This window comes from Ranitomeya imitator, chromosome 6 (assembly GCF_032444005.1).
Source record: "Ranitomeya imitator isolate aRanImi1 chromosome 6, aRanImi1.pri, whole genome shotgun sequence".
Lineage (NCBI taxonomy): Eukaryota > Metazoa > Chordata > Amphibia > Anura > Dendrobatidae > Ranitomeya > Ranitomeya imitator.
Window position 1 is genome coordinate 77,532,868 of NC_091287.1, and position 19,956 is coordinate 77,552,823.

The following is a 19,956-nucleotide window of genomic DNA, read 5'->3' on the forward strand; positions in this document are numbered from 1 at the left end:
TTTGCATTTAACCTCATCTAGGTGTCTATAGCATCTGTTCTCCCACATATCAATAATTTATTAGATATTGAGTTTGTTATAGAAAACACTTGGCGTATGTGTAGATTTAAGGACTATGACTATAGTATCTTTGCTTAACAATCTTGGGGCACGAACGGATAGAGTGAAATGAAAAGCAGCAGGTTTATGGGAGAGCTGATGGCTCTGCTGGCTCCCGGCAGCTGCTGCTTCCAACCACAAGAATGCTCCATCTTGTCTCCTACACTTTATGGGTGAAAGTATGAGACACGTCTCTTAATCGTTAAATTCAGGATTTTCATACAGAGCCCCCGCAGCACCGAACACCCGCAGCGGCGCATCCGATCACCCCCTCGTCCCAGCCTGTGGCCTACAGCAAAGCTCCACTCTTGCCTCCTCCAGCAGCGACCCTGGGATCCTGCTCCACCACGGCCGCTAAGGTATATCTGCATTATAAGATGCACCCCCATTTCCCCCCCAAATTTTTGGGGAAAAAAGTGCCTCTTATCCGAAAAATATGGTAATCTGGGCCCTGGCTAGCACTCATTGCCAGAGCAATGAAAGGAGATGGTGGTTTGTGGCTGTTGTGTGATAAGGCGTTTGGTGGATATATCTGGCACTGTAGCTAGGCTTTGGGAGTGTGCTAATTCTTTGCTTTTTACCCCATCCTCCACTTCCTGGTGTTTACCTCTGTTTGTGTGAGTATACACTGCTCAAAAAAATAAAAGTAACACTTAAACAACAGAATATAACTCCCAAGTAAATCAAACTTCTGTGAAATCAAACTGTCCACTTAGGAAGCAACACTGATTGAAAATCAATTTCACATGCTGTTGTGCAAATGGAATAGACAACAGATGGAAATTATTGTCAATTATCAAGACACACTCAATAACAGAGTGGTTCTGCAAGTGGGAACCACAGACCACAACTCAGTACCAATGCTTTCTGGCTGATGTTCTGGTGACTTTTGAATGTTGGTTGTGCTTTCACACTTGTGGTTGCATGAGAGGGACTCTACAACCCACTCAAGTGGCTCAGGTAGTGCAGCTCATCCAGGATGGCACATCAATGCGAGCTGTGGCAAGAAGGTTTGATGTATCTGTCAGCGTACAGTCCAGAGGCTGGAGGCACTACCAGGAGACAGGCCAGTACACCAGGAGATGTGGAGGGGGCCGTGGAAGGGCAACAATCCAGCAGCAGGATCGCTACCTCAGCCTTTGTGCACGGAGGAACAGGGGGAGCACTGCCAGAGTCCTGCAAAATAACCTCCAGCAGGCCACTAATGTGCATGTGTCTGACAAACTGTTAGAAACCAACTCCATGAGGATGGTCTGAGTGCCCGACGTCCAAAGATGGGGGTTGTGCTCACAGCCCAACATGATGTAGGTCGCTTGGCATTTGCCATGAAACCCCAGGAATGGCAAATTCGCCACTGGCGCCCTGTGCTCTTCACAGATGAAAGCAGGTTCACACTGAGCACATGTGACAGTCTGGAGACCCCGTGGAGAGCGATCTGCTGGCTGCAACATCCTTCAGCATGACCGGTTTGGCAGTGGGTCAGTAATGGTGTGGGGTGGCATTTCTTTGGAGAGCCACACAGCCCTCCATGTGCTCGACAGAGGTAGCCTGACTGCCATTAGGTACCGAGATGAGATCCTCAGACCCCTTGTGAGACCATATGCTGGTGCAGTTGTCCCTGGGTTCCTGCAAGAAGAAGGCATTGAAGCTATGGACTGGCCGCCCGTTCCCCAGACCTGAATTCGATTGAGCACATCTGGGACATCATGTCTTGCTCCATCCACCAATGTCACGTTGCACCACAGACTGTCCAGGAGTTGGCGGATGCTTTAGTCCAGGTGTGGGAGGAGATCCCTCAGGAGACCATCCGCCGCCGAAAATTATCAGGAGCATGCCCAGGCATTGTACAGTAGGGAGGTCATACAGACACGTGGAGGCCACACACAATACTGAGCATCTTTTCCTTGTCATGAGGCATTTCTACTGAAGTTTGATCAGCCTGTAATTTGATTTTCTACTTTGATTTTGAGCATCATTCCAAATCCATACCTCCGTGGGATATTCATTTTGATTTACATTGATAATTGTTATGTTTTATTGTTCTGAACACATTCCACTATGCAATGAATAAATATCTAGGATGTGGTATTTTTGTGTTCCCTTTATTTTTTTTTGAGTAGTGTATTTGTATGTTTGGTATGTTTCTTTATCCCTGTTCGTATTAACTTGTTAGTCTGGTTGGTGTATTATGGTACATGACTACTTCCCTCTACTCTGGGTGGGGGAAGGGTACAAGCTGAGGCCGGATTCAGGGGCTAAGGCAAGCTACATGGCCCCAGCTTCTCCATTATCATAAATAATATGGGGAACATGGCGAGCTAGTGCGCCCCTAGCGTTAGCTGAGTTGTGACAGAAAGAGAGTAATAAATGACAGAACTATAGAAAATATGAGCAGCACAAAGTTAACTTCAATGCCCAATTTTCATTTATTTGATTTTTAGTACTGTTCTTTGACTGAAGGGTGCTAAAGTGAGAATGAATGGAAAATGGGTATGGAAAAGAAAGGCGCTAATGGGGCAGTGAATGAGACATGGGACATTGAATGCAATGCCTGCTTGCCATGCATTTACCGCTAAATGTGTCATCCTGTTCAGTGCTCCCTTCATGGCCACTGGTCATTCATTGCCTCTTTACTGTCCTTCTGTGAATACGAGTATCAAATGGGCCCTGAACACAAGGGCAATAAAGGGACAAGGACGGCATTAATCCTTGAAGCTTAAAAAACAAAAATAAATTATAGAAATCTTTTGTAGGTCGGCCATGGCCACCATTTTTTTTTTTTTTTTTGCACAGGTTTCACAAGGTAAGGGACATATTGGGAGCTTTTTTTATTTAGGGTTTCCCCAGTGCTAAGGAGGTGGGGACTGACTGATCTATAGGAACCTTGTCACCGGTGAGAGATGTTGCACATTACTGTCACATGTAATTACGTCTCGTCTTCTACTTTATGCAGTTAGCTCCAGAAATATTTGGACAGTGGCTGAATCTTCATGATTTCAGCTCTTCAAGCCATTATTTTATTTATTTAAGATGAAACTATTGAAGTGGAGACTTTCAGGTTTAATTAAAGGAGTTGCACACAAATATCCTGTGAAACGTTTAGGAATTGCAACCATTTTTCTACAAAGCCTCCTCATTTCAGGGGCTCAAAAGTAATTGGACAAATTAACTTTACCATAAATAAAATGCTCATTTTAACACTTTATAGATAATCCTTTGAAAGCAATGACGGCCTGAAGTGTGGAAGCCATGGACCCAGACGCTGGATTTCCTCTCTTGTGATGCTTGCAGGCCTTTACTGCAGCTGATGTTAGTTGTTGCTTGTTTGTGAGTAATTCTGCCTTAAATTGTAACCATCATTTTAATTTTTATTTCAGAAATCAATAGTACTTCAGAAAATAATCAACTTTGTCATATATCTTATCAGAAAATTTGCTTTTCTCTGGCAAAATTGATCAGTCAGTCATCAAAATTCTGAGGTAAAATCTGTACTCGGTGAAGACAAACTACTGTTGATTTATTAAAAATAAAATTAAAGCAACTGTTGCGCTTTATCTTAAGCATGTGAAACGCTGCTCGATGGGGTTGAGATCTGGTGACTGACTCCACCATTGCATAATATTCCACTTCTTTGCCTTAAAAACTTCTGGGTTTCTTTCTCAGTATGTCTTTGGTCATCCTTACCTACTCTGGAACTCTCTACCCCAACATGTCAGACTCTCACCTACCGTAGAAACCTTCACATGGAATCTGAAGACCCACCTCTTCCGACAAGCGTCCAACTTGCAGCACTCGTTCCACCATTCTGCTTCTCGACCAGCTCTCCCTTCACCTACTGTATCCTCACCCATGCCTTGTAGATTGTGAGCCCTCGCGGGCAGGGTCCTCTCTCCTCCTGTACCAGCTGTGACTTGTTTTCTGTTCAAGATTATTGTACTTGTTTTTTATTATACATACACCTCCTCACATGTAAAGCGCCATGGAATAAATGGTACTATAATTATTAATTGTCCATCTATACTGTGAAGCGCCGTCCAAACAACCTTGCTGCATTTGGTTGAATCTGAGAAAAAAGTTCCGCCCTTAACACTTCAGAATTAATGTCTTCTGTCTTCAGTCACATCATCAATAAACACTAGCGACCGAGCGCCATTGGAAGCCACACATGCCCATGCCATTAAACTGCCTCCACCATATTTTGCAGAGGATGTGGTGTGCTTTGGATCATGAGCCATTTCAAGCCTTCTCCAGACTTTTTCATCTGTCCAAAGAATGTTTTTCCAGAACTGTTGGCTCTTTTAGATGATTTTTTTTTTTTGGAAAAGGTCAATCTGGCCTTTCTATTTTTAAAGGCTGATTAATGGTTTACACCTCTTCTCTTTATGGTAGACTTGGATACCGAAACACCTACTTCCTGGAGAGTGTTCTTCACTTGGGTGGATGTTGTGACTGGGTTTTTCTTCACCATGGAAAGGAGTCTGCGATCATCCACCACTGTTGCCTTCTGTAGATTGCCAGGCTTTTTTGAGCTCCCAAGCACACTCCGTGCGCTTTTTTTTTTCTTGCAGAATCTACCAATTTGTTGATTTGGCGACTCAACATTTCTGCTATCTCTCTGGATTTCCTCCCTTTCTTCAGCCTAATGAATGGTTTGTTTCTCTTCTATTGAGAGCTACTTTGACTGAAGGTTGTCAGTTCACATCAACAGTTTTCAAATGCAATTGCCACACCTGGAGTCAGCTTCAGACCTTTTACCTGCTTAATTGATGAGATATTAATGAGAGAATAGCCCATGCAGCCCATTAAAGAGCTTCTCGAGATAACTATCCAATTACTTTTGATCTCTTTAAAAAGAGGCAGCTACATATTAAAGAGCTGTAATTCCTAAACCCTTAGGATACCGTCACACAGTGGCATTTTGATCGATACGACGGCACGATCCGTGACGCTCCAGCATCGTAACAATATCGCTCCAGCGTCGTAGACTGCTGTCACACTTTGCAATGTATGACGCTGGAGCGATAATTTCATGACGTATGTGCAATGTAGAAGCCGTTGGTTACTATGCGCACATCGTATACAATATCGTGCACATCTTTGTTACACCATGCGATCATGCCGCCACAGCGGGACACTAGACAACGAAAGAAAATTTCAAACGATCTGCTACGACGTACGATTCTCAGCGGGGTCCCTGATCGCAGGAGCGTGTCAGACACAGCGAGATCGTAACTATATCGCTGGAACGTCAAGAATCGTGCCGTCGTAGCGATCAAAATGCCACTGTGTGACGGTACCCTTACTCCAATTAGGATGTGAATAACCTCAAACAAAAGCTTAGTCTGCACTTTAAGCCTGTATTGATTGTATAACTATCTTGAATATCCTTTGTGAAACAGCTAAAATGCCAAAAGTTGCGTCACTGGCCAAATATTTCTGTGTTATTGTCATTGTTGGTGACTATGAAGTGCTCCTGTGATGGTTTCATAGCAGCCTGTGTGTATGAAGAGAGACTGTCATCCTGACCTGTTTCTTCATTGTTGTCTTGTGCTTAACAGATAACTGCAATGTGGCATCATCATTGAGATTGCAGGGCTCTTGAGTAAGGCCCCCCATCACTTTGTACCTCCATCTAAATTAGTGTTCCGCTCTTTAGGGTTCAGGATCCTTATTAATTACCGTAGCTAGTATTGAGAGTAACGTTCATTATGCCTCATTATACCGAGATGTGTCCACTGGGAGCCTTTATGAGGGAGTTTTCATTCTTTAACTCCATGGCCTGGTAGGAGACCTAATGTATATTACTGCTCATTTAATATATGGTAAGTGGATTTTTAATATGGATATGGCCTGGGATTTCTCTGCTAAAGACAGGTTTTGTTCTTCAGTGGGTATTGGCAGGGGTATTTCAGGGCTGTGGAGTCAGTAGGCCAAACCTTCAACTCTGACTCGGACTCCTCAATTTCCCTGACTCCCGACATCGACTACTCAGCATGTACATAAAGTGCAGCACAGATTCATCTCAACTAAAGGCCCAGATCCTTAGATCAGGAACAGATATTTATAGGATATTTCAGAACTTTCCCAAATTCTTATGAAAACAATTATATCACATCCTGCCCTGAACTACCGTACCCAATTTATTATATATTTTAGGAGTCGGTCCATTTTATACTGACTCCACCAAAATGGACACCGACTCCGACTCCACAGCCCTGAGGGGTATACAAAGCCACTTTTTTCTTTTTACATGCAGTTCTGTTCTAGGAACCGGAAAACGGCTGGTAAGTGACTGGCAGCAAAGTCCACCCTGTAGCATATGCAGCTTTCACTACATGTGCTGGTGATCAGGTCCACACCTGTAATAACTTTTTTTACTCTTCTCTATGTGAAAACTTTAGGCCAGAACCACACCTGCAGCGATGTCTGCCTGGAAGAGGGCCACATAAAAAAATGGGAGTGGTTTTTTTTTTTTTTTCTTCTTGAATGCCACTGGGAGTTGTGGTTTTACAGCTAAAGACAAAGTGGTTGGCATCAGTCTTACATACATATGTGTATACACAATTATTGCACTATTTATCACCCCCCACACTTTCTCCTTCCCGTTCGGTGTCTGCAGCGCTCTTTTCCATGTCCTGTATCTACACTCCATATGCTTTTGCTACAGAGGGATAGAAATAACACTGGTGCCCTCCAAGCTAACGTTCTGCTATATGAAGGCTCCACCCTGAACTGACTGCCGCCTTTGCGGGGTCTGTCACTCACATGTGCATATACACTGTATATATTATATATAGTGTCTATGTGTATATGTTGTACCGGTCAAAAGTTTGGACGCTTCTGTTCATTTAATGGTTTTCTTTGTTCTTGGAATGTGCACAGAAAAGCAAGATAACCAAACAATGAAGGACCACCTATGAAAGCAAATCAGAATATGTGTTAAACTTTAGATTCCTGATTCCTTGTGAATCAGTTTCATCATGACAATTGAAAGCTGCATTAGAAGATACCTTCAAAGTTCTAGCAGTTTTTTCAGGTTGACCTTTCTTTTACTTTGTTGAGCTGTTCTTGTCATAGTCTGGCTTAGAACAGTTGTGTACCAACACTGCCTCGGCAAAACACTCCTGATGGTCACAAAACCTTCTTGTAGGACAGTAAGCCCACAAATAAACTCTTGACAAGGCAGTCCTGTCCTTTGGAAGCCATTCTAGGTGATACCTTGTGAGAATAACAAGTATGTGTAAAGCTATTGTCACAGTAAAAGGGGGGTACTTTAAGGAAACTAAAGTTTTAGCATTTGTTTTGGGCTGTTTCTTTATGCCTCCCTTCTGTGTTCCTTTGTGGTTTTGGTGCCTTCAGTCTGAATCTAGTGTGCACTTTCCATTAGGAACAAGGAAAACCATTGTATGAATAGGTGTGTCCAAACTTTTGACTGGTGATGGTTATATCTGACAAGGTGACCTGGTGTAGCTGAAAGCAGGGTGACTGTACATAAAACACCGATAACCTACTTCACATATCCAGATGATCAGTGCCACACCTTGTGCCATGCTTGTTCTCCTGGCTGAGCTCTCTAGAGTCGGAAGTACACACTCCATTATGGTTCACTTATTTCCGAGTAGTGGAGATTCCAGGATGCTGAATATATGAGGATGGGAGAAGTGGAGCTGCCATTTGTGAGAAGATAAGATGAATGTGCGGCGAAGGCAAATGTGTCCGGTTTATACCAGAGACTGATATTATAAAGTAGCATTTTAATTCCCTTTCATTATATAAACGGGAACATGGTCATGCACTATGTGGGCAATATTAATGGGGCACCTGTACATTGCTACTACAGGGGCTGTTATAGATTCAGTGTCTGCATACACCACCGCTCTTACAGGCTGCTCTATTCTTTTGTGTATTATGCCGTCACAGCAGCTTGATTCTGTTCACACTTGTCTTATTCTCTTCAGTAGGGCTGGTCAGTTTTTTGGAGCACAGGAGATGTTATTTCATCCCATTTTAACTCCATAGACATTAATGAGGTGGTCTTCCCTTTGCAGCAATAACCGCTTCAATTCTTCTGGGAATGTTTTCTGACTTTGTATTGTCCAGGGGAATTTCTGTCCATCCAGAAGATCATTTGTGAAGTCGGACACTGATGTTGGATGACAGGGCCGATCTCTACATTTCTGTTCTTCTTCCCAAATGTGTTGGGTGGGGTTGACGTCTGGATTTTGTGCTGCTGGTTTAGATGTTCAACACCAAACTCGCCAACCAAACCTTTATGGACATTGTTTTGTGCACCACAATTGTGGGGAACATAAAACAATGTTCCCCAAAATGTTCCCACAAAGTTGGAGCTACAATTGTCCACAGGGTCTTGTATGCTGAGGAATTAAGATTTTCCTCCACTGGAACGAAGGGTCCTAGGCTGTCCCCTAAAAACTAACCATGCTGCTTTAAAGGGGTTGTGCACAACGAGGCCAGCCCCTTTTTCAAGCTGAATGTTTGCCTCTGTTATAAATACACCTGCACTCTCGTTCCGGGGAGGTGACAGCAGTGTCAGGACTCACGTTCTCGGGGCTCAATGTCCTGACATGTGAGCCCTGCGCCCAGTCACCGCTGGCTTCACTGCCTCTTCCTTCAGACATATCTATATACATAATTGTCTAAGGGGTACTTCCGTCTGTCTGTCTGTCCTTCTGTCACGGATATTCATTGGTCCTGGCCTCTGTCTATCATGGAAATCCAAGTCGCTGATTGGTCGCCGCAAAACAGCCACTCACTGTCCCCGGCGCTCCGCTCCCTGTAGTCAGTGTCCCCGGCGCTCCGCTCCCCACACTGTGTCCCCGGCGCTCCGCTCCCCGCACGCTCCATACTCCCCTCCGGTCACCGCTAACACAGGGTTAATGCCGGCGGTAATGCATTCTGTTACCGCCGCTATTAACCTTGTGTGTCCCCAACCTTTTACTATTGATGCTGCCTATGCGGCATCAATAGTAAAAGAAAGTAATGTTAAAAATAGTACAAAAACAAAAAACTGCTATACTCACCCTCTGTTGTCCGCTGAGCCTCTGGCGCCCACCGCCATCTTGCATTCCCAGGATGCTTTGCGAAATTACCCATAAGACCTAGTCATATGGGTAATTTCGCAAAGCATCCTGGGAATGCAAGATGGCGGCAGCTGCGCGCTCATCTGCACAGGATCCCAGGAGGCGTAGAGACGGGACTCTGAGGAGCAGCGACGAGAATGGTGAGTATGTTCAACTACAAGGGGCCCTCGGATCGTTAGGTGTGTATGTTTATTTTTTATTTTTTTAACCTGTGACATACGTGGCTTGGTAATATAGTATGTCACTGTGCAATATCCTACGTGGCTCTGTGCTGTATACTACGTGGCTGGACAATATACTACGTGGCTGGACAATATACTACGTGGCTGGGCAATATACTACGTGGCTGGGCAATATACTACGTGGCTGGGCAATATACTACGTGGCTGGGCAATATACTACGTTGCTGGGCAATATACTACATGGCTGGACAATATACTACCTCGCTCTGCAATATACTACGTGGCTGAGCAATATACTACGTGGCTCTGTGCTGTATACTACGTGGCTTGGCAATATACTACGTGGCTGGGCAATATACTACGTGGCTGGGCAATATACTACGTGGCTGGACAATATACTACGTGGCTGGGCAATATACTACGTGGCTGGACAATATACTACGTGGCTGAGCAATATACTACGTGGCTGGACAATATACGTAATGTACGGTTACTTAGTGGCTGGGCAATATACTACGTGGACATGCATATTCTAGAATACCCGATGCGTTAGAATCGGGCCACCATCTAGTATAAAATAAGCATCATGAGATTACAGAAATCTCATTCACTTTTCCTGATACTGTAAAACATTGCTTTTATTTCCCCTTCCGGCAAAAACGCGTGGGAAGAATACTCTTGTTCTCAAGGGAAGTATTGTGCTACAGTAAGGCTGGCATCATTACTGCAGTTATTTAATGGAGTTTTCCGAGCCAAAGCCAGAATTGGGTCCAGCGTTATTTAAAAAGTAGAAGTCCTTTTGAATTTTTCTTGTCTTATTGCTTTTGTTTCTTTGTGAAGGTTTGTTTTGGTTTTCAGTGTTTTTTTTTTTTTTTTCTTCTTTAAATTCTTCTAAATGCATTTTTCCAGACTTTCTAGAGAAGTCTATGAAAAACTTGAGGGGAAAAATTCCACAAAAAAACACACACTGTATTGTGTGTAACCTTTTCCTAAATCTAGCCACAGTAGTTTTTGCCTAATAAGAATGTTTTTATAGTTGGTGGATTGGGGTCTTTTTTTTTAGCTCACTTTGCACGTGTCATGCATTGTCATCTCACATGGTTTACACAAGCCTTTCCTTTGCAGACTTGAGTCTTTTGGGCCAATGGTAATTTTGAGGGCAAATGCTAGATGAACTTTGTAGAATACCTTATACTTTGATAATTTCTCTCTGTGCTATATAACGTAAATATAAAACATGTAGTATTATAAAGCTATTTACTATCCATAAAAGCTTTCCGTGATGCTTCTGTGCCTTTTACGGCTTTAGGACTGGAAAATTCCAATACAAAGTCCAGCATTATAAAATTATTATGTCTTCTCTTGTTTTGCATCATATAAAATGTTCTTTCTTCTGCAGGTTTACAAGATGATGTGGATCTGAAGGTTCTTCTGAATGGAAGTCCTCTGTCAAAGGTTAAGTCAACTTCATGGAAAAGGTCTCGGTTTTACAAGCTACAGGAGGACTGCAAGACTGTATGGCATGAATCAAAAAAGATCTTAAAGTCCCCTGATTCACAAATGTGTGAGTAACTGACAGGAACACCTTTATCTATAAAAGGGATTTTTCCACAAACAATATGCATTTTAATCAATAGATCTTGGAATAATAATAATAAGTTCCACAATTGGGTGTGTTAAAAAAATGTTCTTGTGCTGAGATAATCTTCTAAATGTGTACAGTGTAATGGCCGTGTCTGACTGTACAGGGACATGGGCAGGGGAGGAAGTAAAAGAGTATACAGGCATTACAGCAGGAGATCACCGCTTATTTTTTTTTGTGAGGTAAAACATTTCACTGACTGTTTTATGCAATATTTTACCTCACAGAAAGAATCAGCTGTGATCCCGTGCTGTCCTGTCTGTATACTCATCTGCTTCCTCCCCTGGCCAGGAGCTGCGGTATGATCAGACCAGGTTCCTGTACAGTCAGGCACAGCCATTACACAGTACACAGCAGGGGCACATTTTTAAGTTTATCTCCCCACAGGAACATGTTTTTTTAACCCATCCAATTGTGGAACTTATTTTTATTAAAAAATATGTTGTACTTTAAAAACCCCTTTTAATTAAAGTCATTGTTAAATACCACGCTGTCAGCAATCGCTGCCAACTTTTTCATTGTGGAGGAGACTAGACCGTCTTAGTATTCGCCAGATTTGTCATGGTGCTTCTGGCTGTTTGATAAATCTGCACATGTTAAGCCTGTCTGTTCTAACGTTATACCCCCTATTAGCTGGCTTAATCTGTGCAAAAAATCTGTTGCTAAATTTATCTCATTTTTTGGCAGTGCTTGTTGCACATTATACATATAATAAATATGGCGCTAGTCTTGAAAGACATTCTGCTCGATGAATGTTCCAAACTGTGTAGAGTATTATTTTTTAATTTTATTTGGCTGCGCCTGGTATAGGTCCCATTATTTTGAGCAATGAGCTGATATAACGAGGACCGCCACTAACGAACGTACAAAGTCTGGTAAACAATACAGCGGATGCATCGCTTGCTGGAGAACCGGAGCTCCATCAGTCAGCAGATCAACATGGTGCTGAGAGTTGGACCACCACTTTTGATACTGATGACTTGTGATAGGAATAGGTCCTCATTTGTGAAGTCCCAGAAAATCCCTCTGACTGGGTTTAAACTACCTCTGAAATTATTGAAAATGGCCGACACTGCCTGTTGTTGCATGCACTGTTCTCATCTCTAAAATAGAGGGGAATAGTGATCTCCGTATTTTTTTTTGTTTGTTTGTTTGTGTTGTGGAAAATGAAATTCACTAACATTGGTGATTGTGCTGTCTGTGTGAGTGCGCTGACCAAACCCAGCTCTGTTGAGGGGTGTATAGTGAAAGTGATTAAGTAGGAACTAAACTTTCTTGCAGATTTTTTTTTCATATTTTGCAGTCATTGAATTTGCAGTAAATAGGTGGGAGCCCCCCACTGATCACACAATAAACCCCTGGGAAGTGCGCAGCACAGCACACAGGGCAGGGTTAGCATCGTATCCTATGCTTTCCATTGAATCTGTGCTCTTGTCTGTGTGCACTCCTGCCTGCTGAGCTGGGCACTTTTCAGGTGTTATTTGCGCGATAAGCTGGGGTCTGAGGATCCCTACCCCCACTGATTTGCTGGCTGTTCAAGTGCTTGCTGATTATGAAAAATTGGGAAGAAAGTTTACAGGGAACATGTTACCATGAAAATGCCATCCAATTTGCAGGCCCCATGTTGTAGAGCAGGAGGAGTGGATTAATCTGGGCCCAGTGGGCGGTACTGTCAGTGGCTGACAGCTTTCATTATATAACTGGTACAGAGATGGCCGTCAGTCACTGGACCCAAAATCCCAGAAAGCGCAAAAGGATTAAATGATTAAAACTTAAGTTATACTGGATCTTTTCTCACAAAATTATATATTGATCTGCTCGGCTCCCCCTGCTCTATAATATGGTATCTGATGATTTTGCTGCATTTTCTTGGTGACGAGTTCACTCTTATTACTCTTGGAAAGTGTACCTACCATTTAATTTGTTCAGTCTCTGGCCTGGATCCCTAATGATTTCTTACACCGGTTGGGTACTACCTTTTTTCTTTTTTTTTTTACTAAATGTAAACAATAGGTAACCTGCAAGTGCAATCAACTGCTCACACACACACAGTTTTACTAAAGGAAAAAAAAAATAAGAAAAATAAACATGGAACATGATTTTTATTCTTCCTGCATGGTTCATGTCAATGCCAGAAATCTTCTCCTTTTTCTATTTAAGTCACCCAAACCTTTACAAAAATTGTAAGGAAAACAGGACTTTTCCACGAGAAAATAATCCCTCATACTGTTCCATTGTTATTATGCAATATTAATAAACTAGAATAATAACTATATAAAAACTACATACATTTATTCTCTCCAATTATGAAAACCCACAGAATAAAGTTAACATATTAATTCTGCACACTGATGGCAGTAAATGCAAAAACCCCAAAATTCCATTACAGAATACATTTTTTTTACACCTTCTCTCTTCCTTTAACCCCTTCAAGACCCAGCCTATTTTGACCTTAAAGACCTTGCCGTTTTTTGCAATTCTGACCAGTGTCCCTTTATGAGGTAATAACTCAGGAACGCTTCAACGGATCCTAGCGGTTCTGAGATTGTTTTTTCGTGACATATTGGGCTTCATGTTAGTGGTAAATTTAGGTCAATAAATTCTGCATTTATTTGTGATAAACACGGAAATTTGGCGAAAATTTTGAAAATTTCGCAATTTTCACATTTTGAATTTTTATTCTGTTAAACCAGAGAGATATGTGACACAAAATAGTTAATAAATAACATTTCCCACATGTTTACTTTACATCAGCACAATTTTGGAAACAAAATTTTTTTTTGTTAGGAAGTTATAAGGGTTAAAATTCGACCAGCGATTTGTCATTTTTACAACGAAATTTACAAAACCATTTTTTTTAGGGACCACCTCACATTTGAAGTCAGTTTGAGGGGTCTATATGGCTGAAAATACCCAAAAGTGACACCATTCTAAAAACTGCACCCCTCAAGGTACTCAAAACCACATTCAAGAAGTTTATTAACCCTTCAGGTGCTTCACAGCAGCAGAAGCAACATGGAAGGAAAAAATGAACATTTAACTTTTTAGTCACAAAAATTATCTTTTAGCAACAATTTTTTTATTTTCCCAATGGTAAAAGGAGAAACTGAACCACGAAAGTTGTTGTCCAATTTGTCCTGAGTACGCTGATACCTCATATGTGGGGGTAAACCACTGTTTTGGCGCACGGCAGGGCTTGGAAGGGAAGGAGCGCCATTTGACTTTTTGAATCAAAAATTGGCTCCACTCTTTAGCGGACACCATGTCACGTTTGGAGAGCCCCCGTGTGCCTAAAAATTGGAGCTCCCCCACAAGTGACCCCATTTTGGAAACTAGACGCCCCAAGGAACTTATCTAGATGCATAGTGAGCACTTTGAACCCCCAGGTGCTTCACAAATTGATCCGTAAAAATGAAAAAGTACTTTTTTTTCACAAAAAAATTCTTTTAGCCTCAATTTTTTCATTTTCACATGGGCAACAGGATAAAATGGATCCTAAAATGTGTTGGGCAATTTCTCCTGAGTACACCAATACCTCACATGTGGAGGTAAACCACTGTTTGGGCACATGGTAAGGCTCGGAAGGGAAGGAGCGCCATTTGACTTTTTGAATGAAAAATTATTTCCATCGTTAGCGGACACCATGTCGCGTTTGGATAGCTCCTGTGTGCCTAAACATTGGCGCTCCCCCACAAGTGACCCCATTTTGGAAACTAGACCCCCCAAGGAACTAATTTAGATGCCTAGTGAGCACTTTAAACCCTCAGGTGCTTCACAAATTGATCTGTAAAAATGAAAAAGTACTTTTTTTTCACAAAAAAATTCTTTTCGCCTCAATTTTTTCATTTTCACATGGGCAGTAGGATAAAATGGATCATAAAATTTGTTGGGCAATTTCTCCCGAGTACGCCGATACCTCATATGTGGGGGTAAACCACTGTTTGGGCACTCGGCAGGGCTCGGAAGAGAAGGCGCGCCATTTGACTTTTTGAATGGAAAATTAGCTCCAATTGTTAGCGGACACCATGTCGCGTTTGGAGAGCCCCTGTGTGCCTAAACATTGGAGCTCCCGCACAAGTGACCCCATTTTGGAAACTAGACCCCCCAAGGAACTTATCTAGATGCATATTGAGCACTTTAAACCCCCAGGTGCTTCACAGAAGTTTATAACGCAGAGCCATGAAAATAAAAAATAATTTTTCTTTCCTCAAAAATGATTTTTTAGCCTGGAATTTCCTATTTTGCCAAGGATAATAGGAGAAATTGGACCCCAAATATTGTTGTCCAGTTTGTCCTGAGTACGCTGATACCCCATATGTGGGGGTAAACCACTGTTTGGGCGCACGGCAGGGCTCGGAAGGGATGGCACGCCATTTGGCTTTTTAAATGGAAAATTAGCTCCAATCATTAGCGGACACCATGTCACGTTTGGAGAGCCCCTGTGTGCCTAAACATTGGAGATCCCCCAGAAATGACACCATTTTAGAAACTAGACCCCCAAAGGAACTAATCTAGATGTGTGGTGAGGACTTTGAACCCCCAAGTGCTTCACAGAAGTTTATAACGCAGAGCCATGAAAAAAAAAAAAAAAATTATTTTCTCAAAAATGATCTTTTAGCCTGCAATTTTTTATTTTCCCAAGGGTAACAGGAGAAATTTGACCCCAAAAGTTGTTGTCCAGTTTCTCCTGAGTACGCTGATACCCCATATGTGGGGGTAAATCACTGTTTGGGCACATGCCGGGGCTCGGAAGTGAAGTAGTGACGTTTTGAAATGCAGACTTTGATGGAATGCTCTGTGGGCGTCACGTTGCGTTTGCAGAGCCCCTGATGTGGCTTAACAGTAGAAACCCCCCACAAGTGACCCCATTTTGGAAACTAGACCCCCAAAGGAACTTATCTAGATGTGTGGTGAGCACTTTGAACCCCCAAGTGCTTCATAGAAGTTTATAATGCAGAGCCGTGAAAATAATAAATACGTTTTCTTTCCTCAAAAATAATTATTTAGCCCAGAGTTTTTTATTTTTCCCAAGGGTAACAGGAGAAATTTGACCCCAATATTTGTTGTCCAGTTTCTCCTGAGTACGGTGATACCCCATATGTGGGGGTAAACTACTGTTTGGGCACATGCCGGGGCTTGGAATTGAAGTAGTGACGTTTTGAAATGCAGACTTTGATGGAATGCTCTGCGGGCGTCACGTTGCGTTTGCAGAGCCCCTGATGTGCCTAAACAGTAGAAACCCCCCACAAGTGACCCCATTTTGGAAACTAGACCCTGAAAGGAACTTATCTAGATGTGTGGTGAGCACTTTGAACCCCCAAGTGCTTCATAGAAGTTTATAATGCAGAGCCGTGAAAATAATAAATACGTTTTCTTTCCTCAAAAATAATTATTTAGCCCAGAATTTTTTATTTTCCCAAGGGTTACAGGAGAAATTGGACCCCAAAAGTTGTTGTCCAGTTTCTCCTGAGTACGCTGATACCCCATATGTGGGGGTAAACCACTGTTTGGGCACACGTCGGGGCTCAGAAGGGAAGTAGTGACTTTTGAAATGCAGACTTTGATGGAATGGTCTGCGGGTGTCACGTTGCGTTTGCAGAGCCCCTGGTGTGCCTAAACAGTAGAAACCCCCCACAAGTGACCCCATTTTAGAAACTAGACCCCCCAAGGAACTTATCTAGATATGTGGTGAGCACTTTGAACCCCCAAGTGCTTCACAGACGTTTACAACACAGATCCGTGAAAATAAAAAATCATTTTTCTTTCCTCAAAAATTATGTTTTAGCAAGCATTTTTTTAGATTCACAAGGGTAACAGGAGAAATTGGACCCCAGTAATTGTTGCGCAGTTTGTCCTGAGTATGCTGGTACCCCATATGTGGGGGTAAACCACTGTTTGGGCACACGTCAGGGCTCGGAAGTGAGGGAGCACCATTTGACTTTTTGAATACGAGATTGGCTGGAATCAATGGTGGCGCCATGTTGCGTTTGGAGACCCCTGATGTGCCTAAACAGTGGTAACCCCTCAATTCTACCTCCAACACTAACCCCAACACACCCCTAACCCTAATCCCAACTGTAGCCATAACCCTAATCACAACCCTAACCCCAACACACCCCTAACCACAACACTAATTCCAACCCTAACCCTAAGGCTATGTGCCCACGTTGCGGATTCGTGTGAGATATTTCCGCACCATTTTTGAAAAATCTGCGGGTAAAAGGCACTGTGTTTTACCTGCGGATTTTCCGCGGATTTCCAGTGTTTTTTGTGCGGATTTCACCTGCGGATTCCTATTGAGGAACAGGTGTAAAACGCTGCGGAATCCGCACAAAGAATTCACATGCTGCGGAAAATACAACGCAGCGTTCCCGCGCGGTATTTTCCGCATCACGGGCACAGCGGATTTGGTTTTTCATATGTTTACATGGTACTGTAAACCTGATGGAACACTGCTGCGAATCCGCAGCCAAATCCGCACCGTGTGCACATAGCCTAATTCTAAAGGTATGTGCACACGCTGCGGAAAACGCTGCGGATCCGCAGCAGTTTCCCATGAGTGTACAGTTCAATGTAAACCTATGGGAAACAAAAATCGCTGTACACATGCTGCGGAAAAACTGCACGGAAACGCAGCGGTTTACATTCCGCAGCATGTCACTTCTTTGTGCGGATTCCGCAGCGGTTTTACAACTGCTCCAATAGAAAATCGCAATTGTAAAACCGCAGTGAAATGCGCAGAAAAAAACGCGGTAAATCCACCATAAATCCGCAGCGGTTTAGCACTGCGGATTTATCAAATCCGCAGCGGAAAAATCCGCAGAGGACCAGAATACGTGTGCACATTCCTAACCCTAACCCTACCCCTAACCCTACCCCTAACCCTAGCCCTAACCCTAACCCTACCCCTAACCCTACCCCTACCCCTACCCCTACCCCTACCCCTACCCCTAACCCTACCCCTAACCCTACCCCTAACCCTAACCCTACCCCTAACCCTAACCCTATTCTAACATTAGTGGAAAAAAAAAAATTTCTTTATTTTTTTATTGTCCCTACCTATGGGGGTGACAAAGGGGGGGGGTCATTTATTATTTTTTTTATTTTGATCACTGAGATAGATTATATCTCAGTGATCAAAATGCACTTTGGAACGAATCTGCCGGCCGGCAGATTCGGCGGGCGCACTGCACATGCGCCCGCCATTTTGGAAGATGGCGGCGCCCGGGAGAAGACGGACGGGACCACGGCTGGATCGGTAAGTATGATAGGGTGGGGGGGGACCACGGGGGGGGGGATCGGAGCACGGGGGGGGGGATCGGAGCACGGGGGGGGGAATCGGAGCGCGGGAGGGGTGGAACGGAGCGCGGGGGGCGTGGAACGGAGCACGGGGGGGCTGGAATGGAGCACGGGGGGGTGGAACGGAGCACGGGGGGGGGTGGATCGGAGTGCAGGGGGGGTGATTGGAGCACGGGGGGGTGATTGGAGCACGGGGGGAGCGGACACGAGCACGGGGGGGAGCGGAGCACAGGGCGGAGGGGAGCCGGAGCAGTGTACCGGCCAGATCGGGGGGGTGGGGGGGCGATCGGAGGGGTGGGGTGGGGGAACACTAGTATTTCCAGCCATGGCCGATGATATTTCAGCATCGGCCATGGCTGGATTGTAATATTTCACCCGTTATAATGGGTGAAATATTACAAATCGCTCTGATTGGCAGTTTCACTTTCAACAGCCAATCAGAGCGATCGTAGCCACGAGGGGGTGAAGCCACCCCCCCTGGGCTAAACTACCACTCCCCCTGTCCCTGCAGATCGGGTGAAATGGGAGTTAACCCTTTCACCCGATCTGCAGGGACGCGATCTTTCCATGACGCCGCATAGGCGTCATGGGTCGGATTGGCACCGACTTTCATGACGCCTACGTGGCGTCAAAGGTCGGGAAGGGGTTAAAAAAAAAAAAAAAAAAAAAAAAAGTATTACAAATTATTCAATTCATTATGTGTTCCCAATAATGGTTCCATTAAAAATATATGCGGTTTCATAATTTTTAGATTAAAAAAAATACCTTAATGGGGTATTCTCAATTTTGGAAGTTATGCCTTATTCTCACGATGAAAGGATAATGGCCCAATCGCTGGGGGTCTGACCGCCGGGAACCCCACTGATCCCGATAACCACTGACCATCACCGCATGTGAATGGGGCAGTGCTCAATCATGTGCAGGGCCGTTCCATTCATTCTTATGGGAGTTCTGCACACCACTACATTCACATGAGGGTCCACTGGATCAGTGGGTGTCCCAGCAGTCAGACCCCAGCAATCGGTAAGTTATCTCCTATCCAATTGATAAGGGATAACTTATAAACTTGAACTTGCCACTTCAATTTTTCGCACGCTGCGTTTTTGTCACCTTTTTTTTATTCTCCCACATTTTTCAAGGGTAAAAAACGCAGCGTTTTAGAGTACCAGCAAAATGAATGAAACTTCTGAAATTTCATCCACATGCTACTTATTTTTCCTTGTGGATTTTAACCATCACTGTGTTTTCTTCAGCACTGCAGCGTGTCCGTTCTTCCAGCATATTTCACCCGCTTCATGCGAATTGGGTCAAAAATTCCGGCTAATACTCTGGTTTTTGGTGCAGAAAAATCTTCTGCAACAAGTGCATAAAAGACCCTAACCAGGGGACCAATTTTACTAATGTATATAAAAGCGTTTTCTTGTTTGTAGGCATTCAGTAAGCTCTTCCTGTCTCTGGCAGGAGGACATATTTGTGGTATTGCTCCTCCTACCTCGTCTGATGTTCAGGTTTGGGATCTCGCCAAATGTTACTTGAGCTTTGGAAACCAAAGATCCTTCAGTTTACAGAGAAAACTTCACATTTCTAGTCTGCTGACGTATTCGGTATTCTCTGGCATTCCGAAAATCGACAT

General features: G+C 43.5%; 1 protein-coding gene across 2 annotated transcripts in view; it reads left to right on the forward strand.

Moving 5' to 3' along the window:
- The window catches only part of PLCD1 (phospholipase C delta 1), a 169,861-nt gene that overhangs the window by 102,895 nt on the left and 47,010 nt on the right, over positions 1–19,956 (forward strand). For both annotated transcript variants that reach the window (XM_069729802.1, XM_069729801.1), the window contains exon 2: positions 10,782–10,946. In XM_069729802.1, coding sequence (XP_069585903.1) covers positions 10,782–10,946 — 165 coding nt within the window. The remainder of the gene's footprint in view (positions 1–10,781; positions 10,947–19,956) is intronic.